We start from the raw sequence: 22,096 nt of genomic DNA on the forward strand, positions 1-22,096 counted from the left end.
GTGTCAACAGATCTGGCCTGTTGGGCAATTTGATGCAGGGTACTACTGATAGGTCTAGCAGCGTTGTGTACCAGGGTTGCCTTGCCCAAGTTGGTGCTATCAATATGAGTTTGAGTTTGTTTTGACTGAGTTTGTTTACCAGGTAAGGAAGGAGAGGGAGAGGAGGAAAAGCGTAAGCAAATATCCCTGACCAGTTCATCCATAGGGCATTGCCTTGGGACTGTTTGTGTGGGTATCTGGATGCGAAGTTTTGGCATTTTGCGTTCTCCCTTGTCGCAAACAAGTCTATCTGAGGTGTTCCCCAGAGTTTGAAATAAGTGTTCAGAATTTGGGGGTGAATTTCCCATTCGTGGACCTGTTGGTGATCTCGAGAGAGACTGTCTGCGAGTTGATTTTGGATCCCTGGTATAAATTGTGCTATTAGGCGAATTTGGTTGTGAATTGCCCAACGCCAAATCTTTTGTGCTAGCAGGCTTAACTGCGTGGAGTGCGTCCCCCCTTGCTTGTTTAGATAATACATTGTTGTCATGTTGTCTGTTTTGACGAGAATGTATTTGTGAACTATTATTGGTTGGAAAGCTTTTAGTGCATGAAAAACTGCTAGAAGTTCTAGGTGATTTATATGCAGTTTTGTTTGATGTATGTTCCATTGTCCTTGTATGCTGTGTTGATAGAGGTGTGCGCCCCACCCTGTCATGGAAGCATCTGTTATTACGTATTGTGGCACTGGGTCTTGGAAAGGCCGCCCTTTGTTTAAATTTATGTTGTTCCACCATAGAAGCGAGAGGTAAGTTTGGCGGTCTATTAACACCAGATCTAGAAGGTGACCCTGTGCTTGTGACCATTGTGATGCTAGGCACTGTTGTAAGGGCCTCATGTGCAGTCTTGCGTTTGGGACAATGGCTATGCATGAAGACATCATGCCTAGGAGTTGTAGTACCATCTTTGCGTGTATCCTTTGTGTTGGATACATGCGTTGTATGATGGTGTTGAAATTTCGAATTCTTTGTGGACTTGGAGTGGCTACTCCTTTTGATGTGTCTATTATGGCTCCCAGGTATTGTTGTACCTTGCGCGGCAGAATTTTGGATTTTGTGAAATTGACGGTGAACCCTAGTTTGAAGAGGGTTTGTATGATATGATTTGTGTGATTTGAGCACTGTATTAACGAATGGGCCTTGATTAGCCAGTCGTCTAGATATGGGAACACATGTATTTGCTGCCTTCTTATGTGTGCAGTGTAAGGAAATGCCTCCTTGGCATGGTTGCCCCCTGACTTTTTGCCTTTGCTGATGCTATGTTTACAATTGAAAGTGTGCTGAGGCCTGCTAACCAGGCCCCAGCACCAGTGTTCTTTCCCTAACCTGTACTTTTGTATCCACAATTGGCAGACCCTGGCATCCAGATAAGTCCCTTGTAACTGGTACTTCTAGTACCAAGGGCCCTGATGCCAAGGAAGGTCTCTAAGGGCTGCAGCATGTCTTATGCCACCCTGGAGACCTCTCACTCAGCACAGACACACTGCTTGCCAGCTTGTGTGTGCTAGTGAGGACAAAACGAGTAAGTCGACATGGCACTCCCCTCAGGGTGCCATGCCAGCCTCTCACTGCCTATGCAGTATAGGTAAGCCACCCCTCTAGCAGGCCTTACAGCCCTAAGGCAGGGTGCACTATACCATAGGTGAGGGTACCAGTGCATGAGCATGGTACCCCTACAGTGTCTAAACAAAACCTTAGACATTGTAAGTGCAGGGTAGCCATAAGAGTATATGGTCTGGGAGTCTGTCAAACACGAACTCCACAGCACCATAATGGCTACACTGAAAACTGGGAAGTTTGGTATCAAACTTCTCAACACAATAAATGCACACTGATGCCAGTGTACATTTTATTGTAAAATACACCCCAGAGGGCACCTTAGAGGTGCCCCCTGAAACTTAACCGACTATCTGTGTAGGCTGACTAGTTTTAGCAGCCTGCCACAAACCGAGACATGTTGCTGGCCCCATGGGGAGAGTGCCTTTGTCACTCTGAGGCCAGTAACAAAGCCTGCACTGGGTGGAGATGCTAACACCTCTCCCAGGCAGGAATTGTCACACCTGGCGGTGAGCCTCAAAGGCTCACCTCCTTTGTGCCAACCCAGCAGGACACTCCAGCTAGTGGAGTTGCCCGCCCCCTCCGGCCAGGCCCCACTTTTGGCGGCAAGGCCGGAGAAAATAATGAGAAAAACAAGGAGGAGTCACTGGCCAGTCAGGACAGCCCCTAAGGTGTCCTGAGCTGAGGTGACTCTAACTTTTAGAAATCCTCCATCTTGCAGATGGAGGATTCCCCCAATAGGGTTAGGATTGTGACCCCCTCCCCTTGGGAGGAGGCACAAAGAGGGTGTACCCACCCTCAGGGCTAGTAGCCATTGGCTACTAACCCCCCAGACCTAAACACGCCCTTAAATTTAGTATTTAAGGGCTACCCTGAACCCTAGAAAATTAGATTCCTGCAACTACAAGAAGAAGGACTGCCTAGCTGAAAACCCCTGCAGAGGAAGACCAGAAGACGACAACTGCCTTGGCTCCAGAAACTCACCGGCCTGTCTCCTGCCTTCCAAAGATCCTGCTCCAGCGACGCCTTCCAAAGGGACCAGCGACCTCGACATCCTCTGAGGACTGCCCCTGCTTCGAAAAGACAAGAAACTCCCGAGGACAGCGGACCTGCTCCAAGAAAAGCTGCAACTTTGTTTCCAGCAAACTTTAAAGAACCCTGCAAGCTCCCCGCAAGAAGCGTGAGACTTGCAACACTGCACCCGGCGACCCCGACTCGGCTGGTGGCGACCCAACACCTCAGGAGGGACCCCAGGACTACTCTGATACTGTGAGTACCAAAACCTGTCCCCCCTGAGCCCCCACAGCGCCGCCTGCAGAGGGAATCCCGAGGCTTCCCCTGACCGCGACTCTTTGAACCTAAAGTCCCGACGCCTGGGAGAGACCCTGCACCCGCAGCCCCCAGGACCTGAAGGACCGGACTTTCACTGGAGAAGTGACCCCCAGGAGTCCCTCTCCCTTGCCCAAGTGGAGGTTTCCCCGAGGAATCCCCCCCTTGCCTGCCTGCAGAGCTGAAGAGATCCCGAGATCTCTCATAGACTAACATTGAAAACCCGACGCTTGTTTCTACACTGCACCCGGCCGCCCCCGCGCTGCTGAGGGTGAAATTTCTGTGTGGACTTGTGTCCCCCCCGGTGCCCTACAAAACCCCCCTGGTCTGCCCTCCGAAGACGCGGGTACTTACCTGCCAGCAGACCGGAACCGGGGCACCCCCTTCTCTCCATTCTAGCCTATGTGTTTTGGGCACCACTTTGAACTCTGCACCTGACCGGCCCTGAGCTGCTGGTGTGGTGACTTTGGGGTTGCTCTGAACCCCCAACGGTGGGCTACCTTGGACCAAGAACTAAGCCCTGTAAGTGTCTTACTTACCTGGTTAATCTAACAAATACTTACCTCCCCTAGGAACTGTGAAAATTGCACTAAGTGTCCACTTTTAAAACAGCTATTTGTGAATAACTTGAAAAGTATACATGCAATTTTGATGATTTGAAGTTCCTAAAGTACTTACCTGCAATACCTTTCGAATGAGATATTACATGTAGAATTTGAACCTGTGGTTCTAAAAATAAACTAAGAAAAGATATTTTTCTATATAAAAACCTATTGGCTGGATTTGTCTCCGAGTGTGTGTACCTCATTTATTGTCTATGTGTATGTACAACAAATGCTTAACACTACTCCTTGGATAAGCCTACTGCTCGACCACACTACCACAAAATAGAGCATTAGTATTATCTATTTTTACCACTATTTTACCTCTAAGGGGAACCCTTGGACTCTGTGCATGCTATTCCTTACTTTGAAATAGCACATACAGAGCCAACTTCCTACATGCAGCGACTACCGCTAGACATTTGGTAAAGACTCTTGGTGCGGTTGTTAATCCGAAAGGCAGTACCTTGAATTGGTAATGTATTCCCTTGAATACAAACCTTAGGTATTTCCTGTGCAATGGGTGTATTGGTATATGGAAATAAGCATCCTTGAGGTCTAAAGTTGCCATGTAGTCGTGTAGTTTTAGCAATGGCAATACTTCTTGTAGTGTGACCATGTGAAAGTGGTCTGATTTGATGAAAGTGTTCACTACTCTGAGGTCTAGGATTGGTCTCAGCGTTTTGTCCTTCTTTGGTATCAGAAAGTACAGTGAGTAAACTCCTGTGTTTATTTGTGTGTTTGGCACTAATTCGATTGCATTCTTTTGCAATAGTGCCTGCACTTCTATCTCCAGGAGATTGGAATGGTGTGTTGTCAAATTTTGTGCTTTTGATGGTATGTTTGGAGGGAATTGTAGAAATTCTATGCAATAACCATGTTGGATAATTGCTAGAACCCAAGTGTCTGTAGTGATTTCCTCCCATGCTTTGTAATAATGACTTATTCTTCCCCCCACTGGTGTTGTGTGGAGGGGGTGAGTGACATGTGAGTCACTGTTTAGTAGTAGGGGTTTTGGGGCTCTGAAATCTTCCTCTATTTCTAGGGAATTGCCCTCCTCTATATTGTCCCCTAAAACCTCCTCTATACTGTCCCTGGTAACTGGACGGTGTTGCTTTTGAGGTGCTGGCTTGTGTGCTCTGACCCCGAAACCCCCCTCGAAAGGGTGTTTTACAGAATGTGCTGTAATTCCCTCTGCTCTGCGGGGAGTAGAGTGCGCCCATGGCTTTGGCAGTGTCCGTATCTTTTTTGAGTTTCTCAATCGCTGTGTCCACTTCTGGACCGAACAGTTCTTTTTCATTAAAAGGCATATTGAGAACTGCTTGCTGAATCTCTGGTTTAAATCCAGACGTTCAGAGCCATGCATGCCTTCTGATAGTTACAGATGTATTAATTGTCCGTGCAGCTGTATCTGCAGCGTCCATGGAGGAGCGGATCTGGTTGTTGGAAATGGTCTGTCCCTCCTCAACCACTTGTTTTGCCCTATTTTGTAAGTCCTTGGGCAGATGTTCAATGAGATGTTGCATCTCGTCCCAGTGGGCTCTGTCATAGCGCGCAAGTAGTGCCTGGGAGTTCGCGATGCGCCACTGGTTTGCAGCTTGTGCTGCGACTCTTTTACCAGCTGCATCGAACTTGCGGCTTTCTTTATCTGGGGGTGGTGCATCTCCAGATGTGTGAGAGTTGGCCCTTTTCCTAGCTGCTCCTACAACGACAGTCTGGTGGCAGCTGTGTAGTGATGAAAACCGGGTCTGTAGGAGGCGCCTTGTACTTTTTTTCCACCCTTGGTGTGATTGCCCTACTTTTGACCGGCTCCTTAAAGATTTCTTTCGCGTGCCGGAGCATACCAGGGAGCATAGGCAGGCTTTGGTATGAGCTGTGGGTGGAGGAGAGTGTGTTGAATAAAAAATCATCCTCGACCTGTTCTGAGTGGAGGCTTACGTTGTGAAATTGTGCTGCTCTAGCCACCACTTGAGAATACGCGGTGCTGTCTTCTGGTGGAGATGGCTTCGTAGGGTATGCCTCCGGACTGTTATCTGACACTGGGGCGTCGTTATAGGTCCCATGCGTCTTGATCTTGGTCACCCTGGCTTATGGTGGTATGAGCTGGGGAGTGTGATGGAGTTCGTGCTGGTGAGACGTTAATCACGGGCGGAGGAGAGGGTGGTGGGGTAACTCTTTTCACCACTTTTGGTTGTGGTGTCTGTTCAGTTTGGAACACCAACCTTCTCTTTCTTCTAATGGGGGGAAGGGTGCTTATTTTTCCTGTCCCCTGCTGTATGAAGATACGCTTTTGCGTATGGTCCACATCAGTTGATTGTAGCTCTTCCTCAAACCTATGCTTTTGCATTTGGGAGGTTAGCGAGTGCTCTTCTGTATAAGAGCCTGAAGCTGGGTCGCTTGCAGTTTGTTTCGGCACCGAAACCCTGTCTGCGTGTTTTTTCGGCTCCGAGGTGACTTTTTTCTTTTTCGGGGCCGAAACCTCTCGGCGTCGATCTTCTTCGGTGCCGCTGTCTCGGCGTCGAGCCGTGTCCACACCGGCATCTCGGTGTCGAGGCTTGTCTCCAGCACTTTCTCGGTCCCGAGAAGGCTGCGTGCCGGTGTCTCGACCGGAGTCGGACGATCTCGGCACTGTTTGGGCCTTTTTCGGTGCCGACGGTCGGTCACCGAATTTATGGGTGGAGCCATGGCCTGATGGCAGTGGCGTCCCCTGGGCCTTGTAAATTTTCCTCTGTGTGGTTTTCGACGTCTTACTCACGGTTTGTGTATCGTCGAATCCTTCGGAGTCCGAATCTTGGATCGAGAAGGTACCTTCCTCTTCTTGTTCCTCGAACTCTCGGTGGGCTGTCGGCGCGGACGCCATCTGAAGTCTTCTGGCTCGACGGTGTCGGAGTGTCTTTCGGGACCGGAACGCACGACAGGCCTCACAGGTGTCTTCACTGTGCTCAGGTGACAGGCACAGGTTACAGACCAAGTGTTGGTCTGTATAGGGGTATTTATTGTGGCATTTGGGGCAGAAACGGAACGGGGTCCGTTCCATCGGCGTTCTTCAGCACGCGGTCGGGCCGACCAGGCCCCGACAGGGAATCGAAAAACTACCCCGAAGGGCACCGGAGCTCTTCGATCTTCGATGCGGTGTTGAATCTAAGTACGCCGATCCCGAACGCAACAATACCGACGAAAATCTTCCGAAATTAGCTAATTTTCCGTTCCGAAACTCGGAGCGACAGGAACACGTCCGAACCCGATGGCGGAAAAAAAACAATCGAAGATGGAGTCGACGCCCATGCGCAATGGAGACAAAAGGAGGAGTCACTCGGTCCCGTGACTCGAAAGACTTCTTCGAAGAAAAACAACTTGTAACACTCCGGCCCAACACCAGATGGCGAGCTATTGCAAAACATGCGTATCTACAGCGACAGATGCCATCGAACATACAATTACAATTTACATGCTCACAATAGTGACTTTAAGCTCTGAGGGACGATGCAATGTACCATTTCTCGAAATCTCATAGATGACATGGTGGCAAGATGAACACCTTGCTAAGTGAAGTATGTCCTGGTTGTAAAATGTATTTTATTGATTTGTCTATTGTCGACTGTGTCCCTGATGGTATCATCGATGATGTAGTCATCAGTTCCGGTGTAAAGTGGGACGCGTGGTTTCTCAGCCAGGGGATTTATCATCACAACTGTTTTCGCTGCCGGTTGTGCCATAGACAGTCTGGTTGACGAGGTCTTTGCCAATGCTGTCGTCATCGAGAGCTGTAGTAGTGGATATTGTCATCACTGGTGTCAACTATGTTTTTGACACGGTGCTGTAGTCGACGAGACTCTCCTTGCCAGTTTATTTTTCGCCATGACCGATTCTGAACAGGATTTCTCGGGATGTAATGCCAAGCCTGAAAAGGTAGTTGAAGGCTCTGATCTAGTGGCCTTGGAGAAGGTTCTTTCCTTTTCCCCTCTACGAGAAGTGCCTTTTGAAAACTCCTGGTGAGTCTTTCATTATTTTTCTGTGCACCACTGGTGACCCTTGGTTCATCCACTCCCTTTTCTTTGACCTCTCTTTTGAGATATCAGAACTCTCACTGTTCTCATCAGTAATAACAGCTCTTTTAGATTTAAGTTTCTGTAACCACATAACAGCCTCACCTCTCTATCTTTAAGAGTTTTAGATGAAAAACAGATGTAAAGAAATGGCTCCCTGTTGCAGTTACCCCACACTTTTTGCCTGATACTGATGCTGACTTGACTGAGAAGTGTGCTGGGACCCTGCTAACCAGGCCCCAGCACCAGTGTTCTTTCACCTAAAATGTACCATTGTTTCCACAATTGGCACACCCTGGCATCCAGGCAAGTCCCTTGTAACTGGTACCCCTGGTACCAAGGGCCCTGATGCCAGGGAAGGTCTCTAAGGGCTGCAGCATATCTTATGCCACCCTGGGGACCCCTCACTCAGCACAGACACACTGCTTGCCAGCTTGTGTGTGCTAGTGGGGATAAAATGACTAAGTCGACATGGCACTCCCCTCAGGGTGCCCTGCCAACCTCACACTGCCTGTGGCATAGGTAAGTCACCCCTCTAGCAGGCCTTACAGCCCTAAGGCAGGGTGCACTATACCACAGGTGAGGGCATAGGTGCATGAGCACTATGCCCCTACAGTGTCTAAGCAAAACCTTAGACATTGTAAGTGCAGGGTAGCAATAAGAGTGTACGGTCTGGGAGTCTGTCAAAAACCAACTCCACAGCTCCATAATGGCTACACTGAATACTGGGAAGTTTAGTATCAAACTTCTCAGAATAATAAACCCACACTGATGCCAGTGTTGGATTTATTAAAAAATGCGCACAGAGGGCATCTTAGAGATGTCCCCTGTATTTTACCCAATTGTTCAGTGCAGGACTGACTGGTCTGTGCCAGCCTGCTGCTTAGAGACGAGTTTCTGACCCCATGCGGTGAGAGACGAGTTTCTGACCCCATGCGGTGAGAGACGAGTTTCTGACCCCATGCGGTGAGAGACGTTATGCTCTCTGAGGACAGAAACAAAGCCTGTACTGGGTGGAGGTGCTTCACACCTCCCCCCTGCAGGAACTGTAACACCTAGCAGTGAGCTTCAAAGGCTCAAGCTTCGTGTTACAATGCCCCAGGGCACTCCAGCTAGTGGAGATGCCCGCCCCCTGGACACAGCCCCCACTTTTGGCGGCAAGTCCAGGAGAGATAATGAGAAAAACAAGGAGGAGTCACTGGCCAGTCAGGACAGCCCCTAAGGTGTCCTGAGCTGAGGTGACTCTGACTTTTAGAAATCCTCCATCTTGTAGAAGGAGGATTCCCCCAATAGGATTAGGGATGTGCCCCCCTCCCCTCAGGGAGGAGGCACAAGGAGGGTGTAGCCAGCCTCAAGGACAGTAGCCATTGGCTACTGCCCTCCCAGACCTAAATACACCCCTAAATTCAGTATTTAAGGGCTCCCCAGAACCTAGGAACTCAGATTCCTGCAACCTAAGAAGAAGAGGACTGCTAAGCTTAAAAACCCTGCAGAGAAGACGGAGACACCAACTGCTTTGGCCCCAGCTCTACCGGCCTGTCTCCCCCCCTTCTGAAGAAACTGCTCCAGCGACGCTCTCCCCAGGGACCAGCGACCTCTGAATCCTCAGAGGACTGCCCTGCTCTAGAAGGACCAAGAAGCTCCCGAGAACAGCGGCCCTGTTCACCCAAGACTGCAACTTTGTTTCAAAGGAGCAACTTTAAAACAACTGCGTTTCCCACCGGAAGCGTGAGACTTGCTACTCTGCACCCGACGCCCCCGGCTCGACTTGTGGAGAACCAACACTTCAGGGAGGACTCCCCGGCGACTACGAGACCGTGAGTAGCCAGAGTTGCCACCCCCCGACCCCCCACAGCGATGCCTGCAGAGGGAATCCCGAGGCTCCCCCTGACCGCGACTGCCTGACTCCCAGATTCCGACGCCTGGAAAAGACTCTGCACCCGCAGCCCCCAGGACCTGAAAGATCGGAACTCCAGTGCAGGAGTGACCCCCAGGAGGCCCTCTCCCTTGCCCAGGTGGTGGCTACCCCGAGGAGGCCCCCCCCCTTGCCTGCCTGCACCGCTGAAGAGACCCCTTGGTCTCCCACTGATTTACATTGGAAACCAGACGTGTGTTTGCACACTGCACCCGGCCGCCCCCGTGCTGCTGAGGGTGTACTTTCTGTGCTAACTTGTGTCCCCCCCAGTGCCCTACAAAACCCCCCTGGTCTGCCCTCCGAAGACGCGGGTACTTACCTGCTGGCAGACTGGAACCGGGGCACCCCCTTCTCCATTGAAGCCTATGCGTTTTGGGCACAACTTTGAACTCTGCACCTGACCGGCCCTGAGCTGCTGGTGTGGTAACTTTGGGGTTGCTCTGAACCCCCAACGGTGGGCTACCTTGGACCCAAACTTGAACCCCGTAGGCGGTTTACTTAACTACAAAAACTAAAATACTTACCTCCCCCCCAGGAACTGTTGAAAATTGCACTGTCTAGTTTTAAAATAGCTATATGTGATTTATTTGAAAAGTATATATGCTATTGTGATCATTCAAAGTTCCTAAAGTACTTACCTGGAATACCTTTCATTTGAAGTATTACATGTAAAATTTGAACCTGTGGTTCTTAACATAAACTAAGAAAATATATTTTTCTATACAAAAACCTATTGGCCTGGAATTGTCTCTGAGTGTGTGTTCCTCATTTATTGCTTGTGTGTACAACAAATGCTTAACACTACTCCTTTGATAAGCCTACTGCTCGACCACACTACCACAAAATAGAGCATTAGTATTATCTCTTTTTGCCACTATCTTACCTCTAAGGGGAACCCTTGGACTCTGTGCATACTATTCCTTACTTTGAAATAGTGCATACAGAGCCAACTTCCTACAACAGATTGTACAGCCCTTTACCTTGGGGGCAGGGTGAAAGACAGTAGATACACTCCTTGTGATGGTCTTTAGAGTGGAGCCTTTTCTTTCCACAGGCCCCACAATGTCTGAAAATTCTGTTTTTCAATGGTTGTGACATGTTAGTGCTAGATGCTGAGAAACGGAAGAGCGGAAGTAATCTGGATGATCCAAATCAGGGTACAACTGAAGGACTGAGCAGAGCTCAGGTAGACGTCCCTTCAACACGACATACGGTAGAAAAACGAGAGAAGATGTCTCTGCAAGGAATGTTCTAAAGGGTTCTATCGCCTGACTAGCTGGAGTTTAGCTTTTTATAAATGCTGTAGATAAGCTATTGAAGTCAATATCTTTCATCATTATAAGCCATGTACACTACTTCTACTGCTTTAGAAGGAACCCTGGGACTCCCACCACGATGACGGAGAATGATTAAAGCATGTGAATCTCTGAACGATGTGATACTGGAGAATCACTTGTGATCACCACAGTGCACATGTACACTGGCTCCACCGTAGACTGTTGAGTTTAACGGAGTGTAAAACATGTCTGTACCAGTGATATAAGATAGTTTTGCTAATTCAAAAATGCAAACTTCCTTAGACTTATCTGTTAATGGAGAGGGTGACAGGAAAAGTGCATGTACAATGTGACATTATCAAAAGGACATTACCATTGGACTCAACCATTCATCAGTCCACTCCATGCAAAACCACACATTTGACATTAAGCACATGCACTTTGGCTGCATGCACAAAGCGCGATTGGGGAAAGGACTGCATAGTTATGAAGGTGCTCTGCAGACCCACAGAGAGGTACAAGTAAAATAACTTTGCCCTTATTAAAATACAAGCAGACTGTACTGTCAGGCTCTCGGAGTTTTGGCAGATGAAAGGAGTCACTCTCACAGGGAGAATGTGATTTTAGCATCCTCCTCAACACCAGTTATGTTTGCTATCTCAAATAAGAAAAATAGGACTATCTTCAGTGGGCTTGCATGACTGCCGAGCTCAATGTGGGGAAAATGTGCATGGCGAGTCTCAATATATATAAAGGCTTGATGGCAAAGCTTCACCAAGCTCTGTCTAGCATTTTGATCAAGAAACTTGTCAAAAGCGTTTCTAGTTAACAACTACAAAGTGTGCCTCACCTTATACAATTCTTAAAGGTGTGCCGGACTTTTTTGAATCAACTAGGACCATCAACCAGTCATCCAGGTATTAAACCATTACTAAGTTCTTTTCATTTAACACTTTTATGAACACACTTTTTAAGACTTGCTTTGATAATTAAATGTTAGGGCTGAAAAGCGGCAGTCTTGGACAGAACTTCACGTTATGTTATTTTTATGACTTCATAGGTTCTTCTAATGTCATCAGAGGATGATTTTATAAAGTAAGTTTCAAATGTATGTATAAGGAATGTTGTTTTAAGAGATGCAGGTAGATGCTATTAGTATTATATCTGAGGCACTATAGCAAGCTCTGATGGATTCCTATAATGCTATATTGTTAATCTTCCGAGTACCTGCCATCATTCTCAGACTGGAGGACCAAAATGAAGAATAAAGCTTTCTTTTTTTTTCCCAAATGACATGGCTGCACAAAAAAAACTTTTAAAATGTGTAGGACAATTTTAACTTCAACGTTCAAGGCAAGGTGTAGAAATTAAATGTCTTGGAGATATTTCAAGGGACACAGCTAAATAGCTAATAATGTATCAATAAGAGCATTTATTAACATACATAATATTTGCACACTTGAATAAGTGACATTTTAAAATATCTTAATATATGTTTTCTTTTGTGTTAAATCAACAACAGGTCATTATTAAACCAAAAAAAACACTTTAAACACTCTAGTTGTACCAGATTATGCTTTTTCTTCTATTTGTCATTAAAACACCCACCTTCTGACTGGGGTTCTACTTCTCCTATGTCTAGGAGGAGGTGGAGGGCGTCTGGGTGGACTTCGCCGGCGAGGAGACGACCTTCTTCTTGGGCTTGCGCGCCTTCTAGGTGAATAGGACCTTACAGAAACAAAGAAATTAGAACACTAACCAAAAGCTTCACTGATCAACTACATAACAGAAATAAACGGCTAGTGATCATTAAGAATGTAAGACAAAAACAGGATATTCTGATCATTAAAACCCATATCGTCAAAGCCCTTTCATCACCAGCAGCTCTTTAGAAACTTCACTCATATAAAACAATTAAAAGACTATAATTACTGTGTTGTAAGGTTATTTTAGCATTTTATACAGGCACATTATTTAGCCCTGGGTCTGAGGCATGGGCCCTGTTACCTAGTTACATTTCACTTTTATTCATTTTATTATTTTAGCAACGCTTCATTTTAGTGGATATTTTTTTTTTTTTATTTCTTTCATCAGTTGTCCTTCCTTGCAGAAACTGTTATTAATTTCTCTGAACGACATTCTCATCTTGTGCTCACCCCAAGACTGTACACAATGCTTACCGGGTACTGCAGGACCAAAGGGAACACTGTCTACTCTATACAGAAAAATGTGTTTTCACGTCAGGGCAGTTCTCAGAACAACATATATGTTATTATAAAATATCACACTGCCCACAACATCTCAGAAGGGACATTCCAGCCAGATTGCTATCTTATGCTGCACGTTGTCGCAGTTTCTGCAGGAATCTTGTTTTCTCTTTATCTAATTGGGAGGACTTTCAGTAGACTAACAGACTTCTTCTCTACTTTAGCAAAGGTATGGGGATTGGGCTTCCTTCCCCGGACCAGAAGGGCAGATTAGGGCTACCACTGCTACTTTCTCTAATGTAGAAACTTAGTACCGTAGGTAGGAATGCTATTCAAACTATTATGACAATATGGTGATTCTTGCGTTTCACTCTTTTGGTCACGGCTCTCTTAATACTGCATTTCATTATCCTCAATCGCAATTCATGCCTTTCTACATAGAACACAGTTGATTCAATAAAACATATTGAACCAAAATACTGCTTCTGTTTTGTCCTTGCATGTATGAGACTTGTATAATTGAGAGAAAGGGATGAGATTTGATCCACCATGATTTCCCTGAGGAGTTGGAGTGTCATGCAACAGACTGCCACAATTCACTTCTACCTTTGGTACTTGAGGTGCTGCTAGCTAGCCAGAAAGGGTTAGTCTGACATCTGTCACACGGTGTGGGATCCGATACAGTCTCCCATGCTCTGTTGTGCAGCCGCCCAAAATTCATACATCCACAAAAACATACCTACGGAAAGGATGTTTTGGATGGACTGAGAATAAATTAGATTTGTTTCTGAAAGTGGTGCCAAAAAGGGCTTCATTTCCAAAATCTATATTCTCCTGGGTGATCAAAAATGAATGGATGTAAAAATTAATTAGCTATGGTAACATTCTTTGTGGTGGATATCAGAGTTACCACAGATTCTTTGGAATATTTGCTTTCCAAGCACCAGACAAAATCTATTTGTTTAAGTCATTCCCATCAAAAGCACTAGTAAACGCTCAAAGTAATGGAAACATTTCACACAAATAAGTAGGAACCTGGCTAACTATGTAGTGTATCACTGTATGGGGGACACTATTCAGCTAGTCCAGGGTGACCCTTATTAGCTGACAACGATTAAAATAATAACCCCAAAGCTCTCTTTTGTGGTAGTGTGGGCGAGCAGTTAGGCATATTTCAGGACAGTCAATATATATGTGGGGGTGATTTACGAGTGATAAGGCGCTCCTGCCCCCCCTAAATACAGCTATGAATAATATATTGCAGTACACGGTGCCAAATACTAGGGTTGCACCCTCCAATCTCCCCAATATAGTAACATAACGTTACCTCCAACTACATAGTATGTATTCGCACACTTGTACTAATTATGAATCATTATACACAATGTTAGTAAACAAATAATATTATTCATTACAAATTATATACAGTCCAGGAAAGGTTAGAATAGATCCAATTTATAATACAAACATGAAATTAATGAAAATAATTATCCAAACATAATATTAATAAGATTAATTCTCCAATAGTCCATATTCTCACATTGAAATATTAGTTGCTTCACAATTGTAAATTTGAAAAGATGTTCATTAATGTTCAAAATTAATATATTCCATCCAAATATTATTCATGAAATGAAATGTCCATCCCGTCGTCCTGTTGTCAACACGTGTTTCATCCCGGGAGTACCCTTGGATTTCGTCAGGACCTCCTTTTTAGAGGGCTCCACTTGTTGAATTATTGATATATCCCTTGTTCTCTAATTATCTTATTAGGAACCTCGTTGTTATATATCTCTAGGATGCCTATTTTGGTCAATTATTCTAAAATAGAATAATTGACCAAAATAGGCATCCTAGAGATATATATCTCTATGGACATTTCATTTCATGAATAATATTTGGATGGAATATATTAATTTTGAACATTAATGAACATCTTTTCAAATTTACAATTGTGAAGCAACTAATATTTCAATGTGAGAATATGGACTATTGGAGAATTAATCTTATTAATATTATGTTTGGATAATTATTTTCATTAATTTCATGTTTGTATTATAAATTGGATCTATTCTAACCTTTCCTGGACTGTATATAATTTGTAATGAATAATATTATTTGTTTACTGACATGGTGTATAATGATTCATAATTAGTACAAGTGTGCGAATACATACTATGTAATATTTCAGGACAGTGTTAAATACTTTTTGCATACACAGAGCCAGTATGCAAGACACACAGACAAATAAATCAAACTCAAATTTAAAAAAAAATAATTTTTATATGAATTTAGATACCAAGCTCATTAGAATCAAGTAAGTAATTTTCAAGATATAAATTTTTATATATTTCTAAAGTTGACAGTAAAACATATGGAGCTATAATGTTATCCTATGGAAAAAAATATACTGCTTTCATGCACTCAATGACTTATAGCACTGTTTTTCTCTAGTTAAGGTAAGTATGGGGCAAGGTCTAAAGCAGCACCGACAGGTCACTTCAGGAGGCCCTGAGGTGTTCAGGTACAGAGGTGCTTTTCAGGCTCAGGCACCCTAATGTTTTCCTATGGGAAAGAAACAGACACTGATTACAGGTATTTTGCAACGACTTACAGGATTGTTCATCTGGACTTCAAGTAAGTATGGGGCAAGGTCCAAGGCCACACCAACAGGTCCCCTCGGGGGGGCTCTGGGGCGTCCGGGTGCAGAGGTGCGTTACAGCGCTGGGTATCCCATTCAGTAAAATGGAGATCAGTCCAGGTAGAAAGTGGCTTCAAGCAGGATACTGGGAGACGGTCCAGGGGTACCCACGGTGTGTGTGTGTGTGTGTGTGTGTTTGTGTGTTTGTGTGTGGGGGGGGCTCAAGCCTCATGATGCTCGGGGACGTAGGGACACCTTTGGTCCTCTTCTCCTCCACCTGGGGTGGCTGGATGCAAAGTTGCCCTGAATCGTTGGGTGTTTGTCACCGGAGGCACTCGTGGTAGAGGGGCTCTACACAAAGATGGTACTGGCAACACCAGGAACTCCTCTGTTAGCAAACCCAAGGTGGGTGTAGGAGGGCCTGGGGACCATGCTGGCTCAGTTGGCCCACATTAACTCGGGCTCTCTAGTGTTGGCTTTTGGTGGTCCTAAGTCCTCATGGGTCGTCTTTGGTGCCTGCAAGGAAGCAGCTCCGCTACTCCATAGGAGATCCTAGTTACTGTAAGTGCTGGCACTCCTCCCAGGCATTTAGAGGCAGAACAGCTGCAGGACGAGTCTTCTTTTGTGCAACTGTTGAGGACCGCAGACAGGCCGGCGTGGTAGTAGGCAACTCAGTTGCTGTTCCTCAGTCTGCTTTTCGTGGCTCTTCTGGTCCTATTTCTTCTTTAGTCCAGGGAATTTCAAGTCCTGGTATTATGAGGTCCCCTTAATACTCAATTTAGGGGCATTAAGTGAAGTGAAGAGTAGTAGCCAATGGGCTACTAACCCCTGTTTTCCGTAGATGACCACTTCCTTTGGAGAGTGGGCATCACTGTGTCCCAGAATTCATAATTCCACCACTCATAAGATGGTGGAGTCCCTAACTTCATGTTCATTTCAGGCTGGTCACGCTAGAGGTGTGCCCAGCCTGGCAGTGCAACACACCTTCTGCATAGCTAATTGTCCAAGCTGTCCTGGTGCCAAATGGGCTTCAGGCCAGAGGGTTACCTCTCCCAGGTCTGGAGGAAGCTGGGGCTCACATTCCAAAGGCGGCAGGGACTTTGTCATGGTATACAGATTTACTAGCCACCCTGTTAATGGAGGTGATAGCAACTACTGCCAGAACAGGAATTGTTTCTGACCTCGAAAAGCAGAGGCTACCACCTCCAAGAAGTCAGAAACTCATCTGTGGTGGCAGGCTGGTTGAAACGGATCAGCCATCGCACTAGAAGACTAATAGGTTTTCAGGGGCACTCCTAAGGTGCCCTTTGGGTGCGTGTCACAATAAATAATACTGATATCAGTATGGATCTCTTAAAACAGGGTGTTAGATACCAAACACCACTATTTTCCGTCCAGTCATCTTGTGCTGACCACTGTCCAGTACATGCTTTAAGATGGCTGCCCAGTCACTTGCGATGTCTAGGAATATAACTAGACATCACCGGGGCATATCTGTTCATGCAGATATGTCCTTGTAGGAAGCTGGCCAGGTGTGTGGCAGACACCCATGGTGTTATCACCCTATACCAGTTCCAGGTATCCTCGATTAGTGAAGTGTAGGCAGTGTCTAGGAAGCCACAGCTGTCTAGAGGTATCTGTGGACGAGCAGCCAATACTTATCTAATAGATATGCAAGCTTATTCAATACAACTATAGTCACACACAGCACTTTCACACATGAAAAAACTACACAGTGTTACAAAAATAAAGGTAATTTTTTTATGATAACACAAATACTAGAATACTATTAGGCACTCCCCTCAACATGAGGTAAGTAAACCCACTCATTATATACACAATAGCAATCAGTAAAGAGCATAAAAGCAACAAGCATTGGAAAAAGTGTTAGAAAATAGTGTAGAGCCTAAGGGGAGGGCCAAACCATATACCAATTAATTCAAATGCGAGATTCAGTCCCCGACCCAAGGATGCAGAATTGTTAGAGGGGAGCTGGAGGAACTAGGAACCCCAAGAGGTGAGTATCAGGGTGATATACCCCCTCCCCCGTGTAAGGAAATGGCTCCCGGTTGCAGTTACCCAACACTTTTTGCCTGATACTGATGCTGACTTGACTGAAGTGTGCTGGGACCCTGCTAACCAGGCCCCCAGCAACAGTGTTCTTTCACCTAAAATGTACCATTGTTTCCACAATTGGCACACTCCTGGAACACAGATAAGACCCTTGTAAAATGTACCTGTGGTACCAAGGGTCCTGTGACCAGGGAAGGTCCCCAAGAGCTGCAGCATGTGTTGTGCCACCCTAAGGGGCCCTTCACCTAACACATGCACACTGCCATTGCAGATTGTGTGTGTTGGTGGGGAGAAAAAGGCAAAGTCGACATGGCATCCCCCCTCAGGATGCCATGTACACAAAATGCTGCCTGTGGCATAGGTATGTCACCCCTCTAGCAGGCCTTACAGCCCTAAGGCAGGGTGCACTATACCACAGGTGAGGGCATAGCTGCATGAGCACTATGCCCCTACAGTGTCCAAGTCTATTCTTAGACATTGTAAGTACAGTTGTGGCCATACTAAGTATATGGTCTGGGAGTTTGTCAAAAACAAACTCCACGGTTCCATAATGGCTACACTGAATACTGGTAAGTTTCATATCAAACGTCTCAGAATAATAAACCCACACTGATGCCAGTGTTGGATTTATTACAAAATGCACACAGAGGGCATCTTAGAGATGCCCCCTGTATTTTACCCAATCCTTCAGTGCAGGACTGACTGGTCTGTGCCAGCCTGCTGCTGAGAGACTAGTTTCTGACCCCCTGTGGTGAGGGCCTTTGTGCTCTTTGAGGACAGAAACAAAAGCCTGCTCTGGGTGGAGGTGCTTAACACCTCTCCCCTGCAGGAACTGTAACAACTAGCAGCGGGCCTCAAAGGCTCAGGCTTCATGTTACAATGCCCCAGGGCACTCCAGCTAGTGGAGATGCCCGCCCCCTGGACACAGACCCCACTTTTGGCGGCAAGTCCAGGGGAGATAATGAGAAAAACAAGGAGTCACCACCCACCAGTCAGGACAGCCCCTATGGTGCCCTGAAATGAGGTGACCCCTGCCTTTAGAAATCCTCCATCCTGGATTTGGAGGATTCCCCCAATAGGAATAGGGATGTGCCCCCCTCCCCTCAGGGAAGAGGCACAAAGAGGGTGTAGCCACCCTTAAGGGCCTTTGGCTACTGCCCTCCCAGACCTAAACACACCCCTAAATTCAGTATTTATGCCCCTGCTATGTCTTTGTCAGCTTCTACATAGTAAGTGATCAAGGAAGCCATAATAAACACATGTACTGGACACTGGTCAAAACATTCTCCAACTACATGATGACTTCACCATGCACCCAGAGGTGCCCCCTGACAAAAGGTACCAACTTGAGTTCTGACAGACTGGCCTTAACCAAGTGCCACAACAGACAAATTTTCTGACCCCAGCAGGGGTGAGAGCCTCCGCTCCAGTGCTGTGAGTAACAAAGCCTGCTGTGGCAGGGGTGTTACACACCCTTTCAAACAGGATGACCTGCAATTCCTTTCCAAGGAAGGGGTGGTGTTCCTCAGAGGTGTCGACCCCCTCCTGACCAGGGCCCATTTGACACCTGGACAGGCTAGAATATTAGTAGTCAGAGAGGCATGTCAACCTTCAGGCCAATTCCAACCCCAAGGTGAGCTACCACATGTGGACATGAAATTTGTAAGTCTGCCATCTTGGTGATGGCATAACTAGGACCTCTGGGACAAGGGTTGTGCCCACTTCCCACAAGAAGTGTCTTATGGTGGGTAGTGACCCCAGGGGTTAGTAGCCCATTGGCTACTACACTACACTCCCCTAAATCCACTATTTTCTGGCACCAGACTCCTCTGCACCCAGCCGCCACAGCCAGAGGAGAAGACGACCAAAGGGGTCCCTAGGTCCCTGTGCATCCAAATACAGTATGTAAGGAAATGCCTCCTTGGCATGGTTGCCCCCTGACTTTTTGCCTTTGCTGATGCTATGTTTACAATTGAAAGTGTGCTGAGGCCTGCTAACCAGGCCCCAGCACCAGTGTTCTTTCCCTAACCTGTACTTTTGTATCCACAATTGGCAGACCCTGGCATCCAGATAAGTCCCTTGTAACTGGTACTTCTAGTACCAAGGGCCCTGATGCCAAGGAAGGTCTCTAAGGGCTGCAGCATGTCTTATGCCACCCTGGAGACCTCTCACTCAGCACAGACACACTGCTTGCCAGCTTGTGGGTGCTAGTGAGAACAAAACGAGTAAGTCGACATGGCACTCCCCTCAGGGTGCCATGCCAGCCTCTCACTGCCTATGCAAGTATAGGTCAGTCACCCCTCTAGCAGGCCTTACAGCCCTAAGGCAGGGTGCACTATACCATAGGTGAGGGTACCAGTGCATGAGCATGGTACCCCTACAGTGTCTAAACAAAACCTTAGACATTGTAAGTGCAGGGTAGCCATAAGAGTATATGGTCTGGGAGTTTGTCAAACACGAACTCCACAGCACCATAATGGCTACACTGAAAACTGGGAAGTTTGGTATCAAACTTCTCAGCACAATAAATGCACACTGATGCCAGTGTACATTTTATTGCAAAATACACCCCAGAGGGCACCTTAGAGGTGCCCCCTGAAACTTAACCGACTGTCTGTGTAGGCTGACTAGTTCCAGCAGCCTGCCACACTAGAGACATGTTGCTGGCCCCATGGGGAGAGTGCCTTTGTCACTCTGAGGCCAGTAACAAAGCCTGCACTGGGTGGAGATGCTAACACCTCCCCCAGGCAGGAGCTGTAACACCTGGCGGTGAGCCTCAAAGGCTCACCCCTTTGTCACAGCCCAGCAGGGCACTCCAGCTTAGTGGAGTTGCCCGCCCCCTCCGGCCACGGCCCCCACTTTTGGCGGCAAGGCTGGAGGGAACAAAGAAAGCAACAAGGAGGAGTCACTGGCCAGTCAGGACAGCCCCTAAGGTGTCCTGAGCTGAGGTGACTAACTTTTAGAAATCCTCTATCTTGCAGATGGGAGGATTCCCCCAATAGGGTTAGGATTGTGACCCCCTCCCCTTGGGAGGAGGCACAAAGAGGGTGTACCCACCCTCAGGGCTAGTAGCCATTGGCTACTAACCCCCCAGACCTAAACACGCCCTTAAATTTAGTATTTAAGGGCTACCCTGAACCCTAGAAAATTAGATTCCTGCAACTACAAGAAGAAGGACTGCCCAGCTGAAAACCCCTGCAGAGGAAGACCAGAAGACAACAACTGCCTTGGCTCCAGAAACTCACCGGCCTGTCTCCTGCCTTCCAAAGAACTCTGCTCCAGCGACGCCTTCCAAAGGGACCAGCGACCTCTGAATCCTCTGAGGACTGCCCTGCTCCGACGACGACAAGAAACTCCCGAGGACAGCGGACCTGCTCCAAAAAGACTGCAACTTTGTTTCAAGAAGCAGCCTTAAAGAACCCTGCAACTCCCCGCAAGAAGCGTGAGACTTGCAACACTGCACCCGGCGACCCCGACTCGGCTGGTGGAGAACCAACACCTCAGGGAGGACCCCCGGACTACTCTACGACTGTGAGTACCAAAACCTGTCCCCCCTGAGCCCCCACAGCGCCGCCTGCAGAGGGAATCCCGAGGCTTCCCCTGACCGCGACTCTCTGAAACCTAAGTCCCGACGCCTGGAAAAGACCCTGCACCCGCAGCCCCCAAGACCTGAAGGACCGGACTTTCACTGCAGAAGTGACCCCCAGGAGTCCCTCTCCCTTGCCCAAGTGGAGGTTTCCCCGAGGAAGCCCCCCCTTGCCTGCCTGCAGCGCTAAAGAGATCCCTTGATCTCTCATTGACTAACATTGAAAACCCGACGCTTGTTTCTACACTGCACCCGGCCGCCCCCGCGCTGCTGAGGGTGAAATTTCTGTGTGGGCTTGTGTAAAGAAATGGCTCCCTGTTGCAGTTACCCCCCACTTTTTGCCTGATACTGATGCTGACTTGACTGAGAAGAATGCTGGGACCCTGCTAACCAGGCCCCAGCACCAGTGTTCCTTCACCGAAAATGTACCATTGTATCCACAATTGGCACACCCTGGCATTCAGATAAGTCCCTTGTAACTGGTACTTCTAGTACCAAGGGCCCTGATGCCAAGGAAGGTCTCTAAGGGCTGCAGCATGTCTTATGCCACCCTAGAGACCCCTCACTCAGCACAGACACACTGCTTACAAGCCTGTGTGTGCTAGTGAGAACAAAATGAGTAAGTCGACATGGCACTCCCCTCAGGGTGCCATGCCAGCCTCTCACTGCCTATGCAGTATAGGTAAGACACCCCTTGTAAGGAAATGCCTCCTTGGCATGGTTGCCCCCTGACTTTTTGCCTTTGCTGATGCTATGTTTACAAGTGAAAGTGTGCTGAGGCCTGCTAACCAGACCCCAGCACCAGTGTTCTTTCCCTAACCTGTA

The 22,096-nt window shown here is 47.1% G+C and overlaps 1 protein-coding gene across 5 annotated transcripts in view; it reads right to left on the bottom strand.

The window, feature by feature from the left end:
- The window catches only part of SRRM1 (serine and arginine repetitive matrix 1), a 657,402-nt gene that overhangs the window by 431,127 nt on the left and 204,179 nt on the right, over nt 1–22,096 (bottom strand). For all 5 annotated transcript variants that reach the window (XM_069223933.1, XM_069223931.1, XM_069223935.1 and 2 more), the window contains exon 8: nt 12,373–12,492. In XM_069223933.1, the coding sequence (XP_069080034.1) occupies nt 12,373–12,492 (120 nt within the window). The remainder of the gene's footprint in view (nt 1–12,372; nt 12,493–22,096) is intronic.

This window comes from Pleurodeles waltl, chromosome 3_1 (genome assembly GCF_031143425.1).
Source record: "Pleurodeles waltl isolate 20211129_DDA chromosome 3_1, aPleWal1.hap1.20221129, whole genome shotgun sequence".
Classification (NCBI taxonomy): domain Eukaryota; kingdom Metazoa; phylum Chordata; class Amphibia; order Caudata; family Salamandridae; genus Pleurodeles; species Pleurodeles waltl.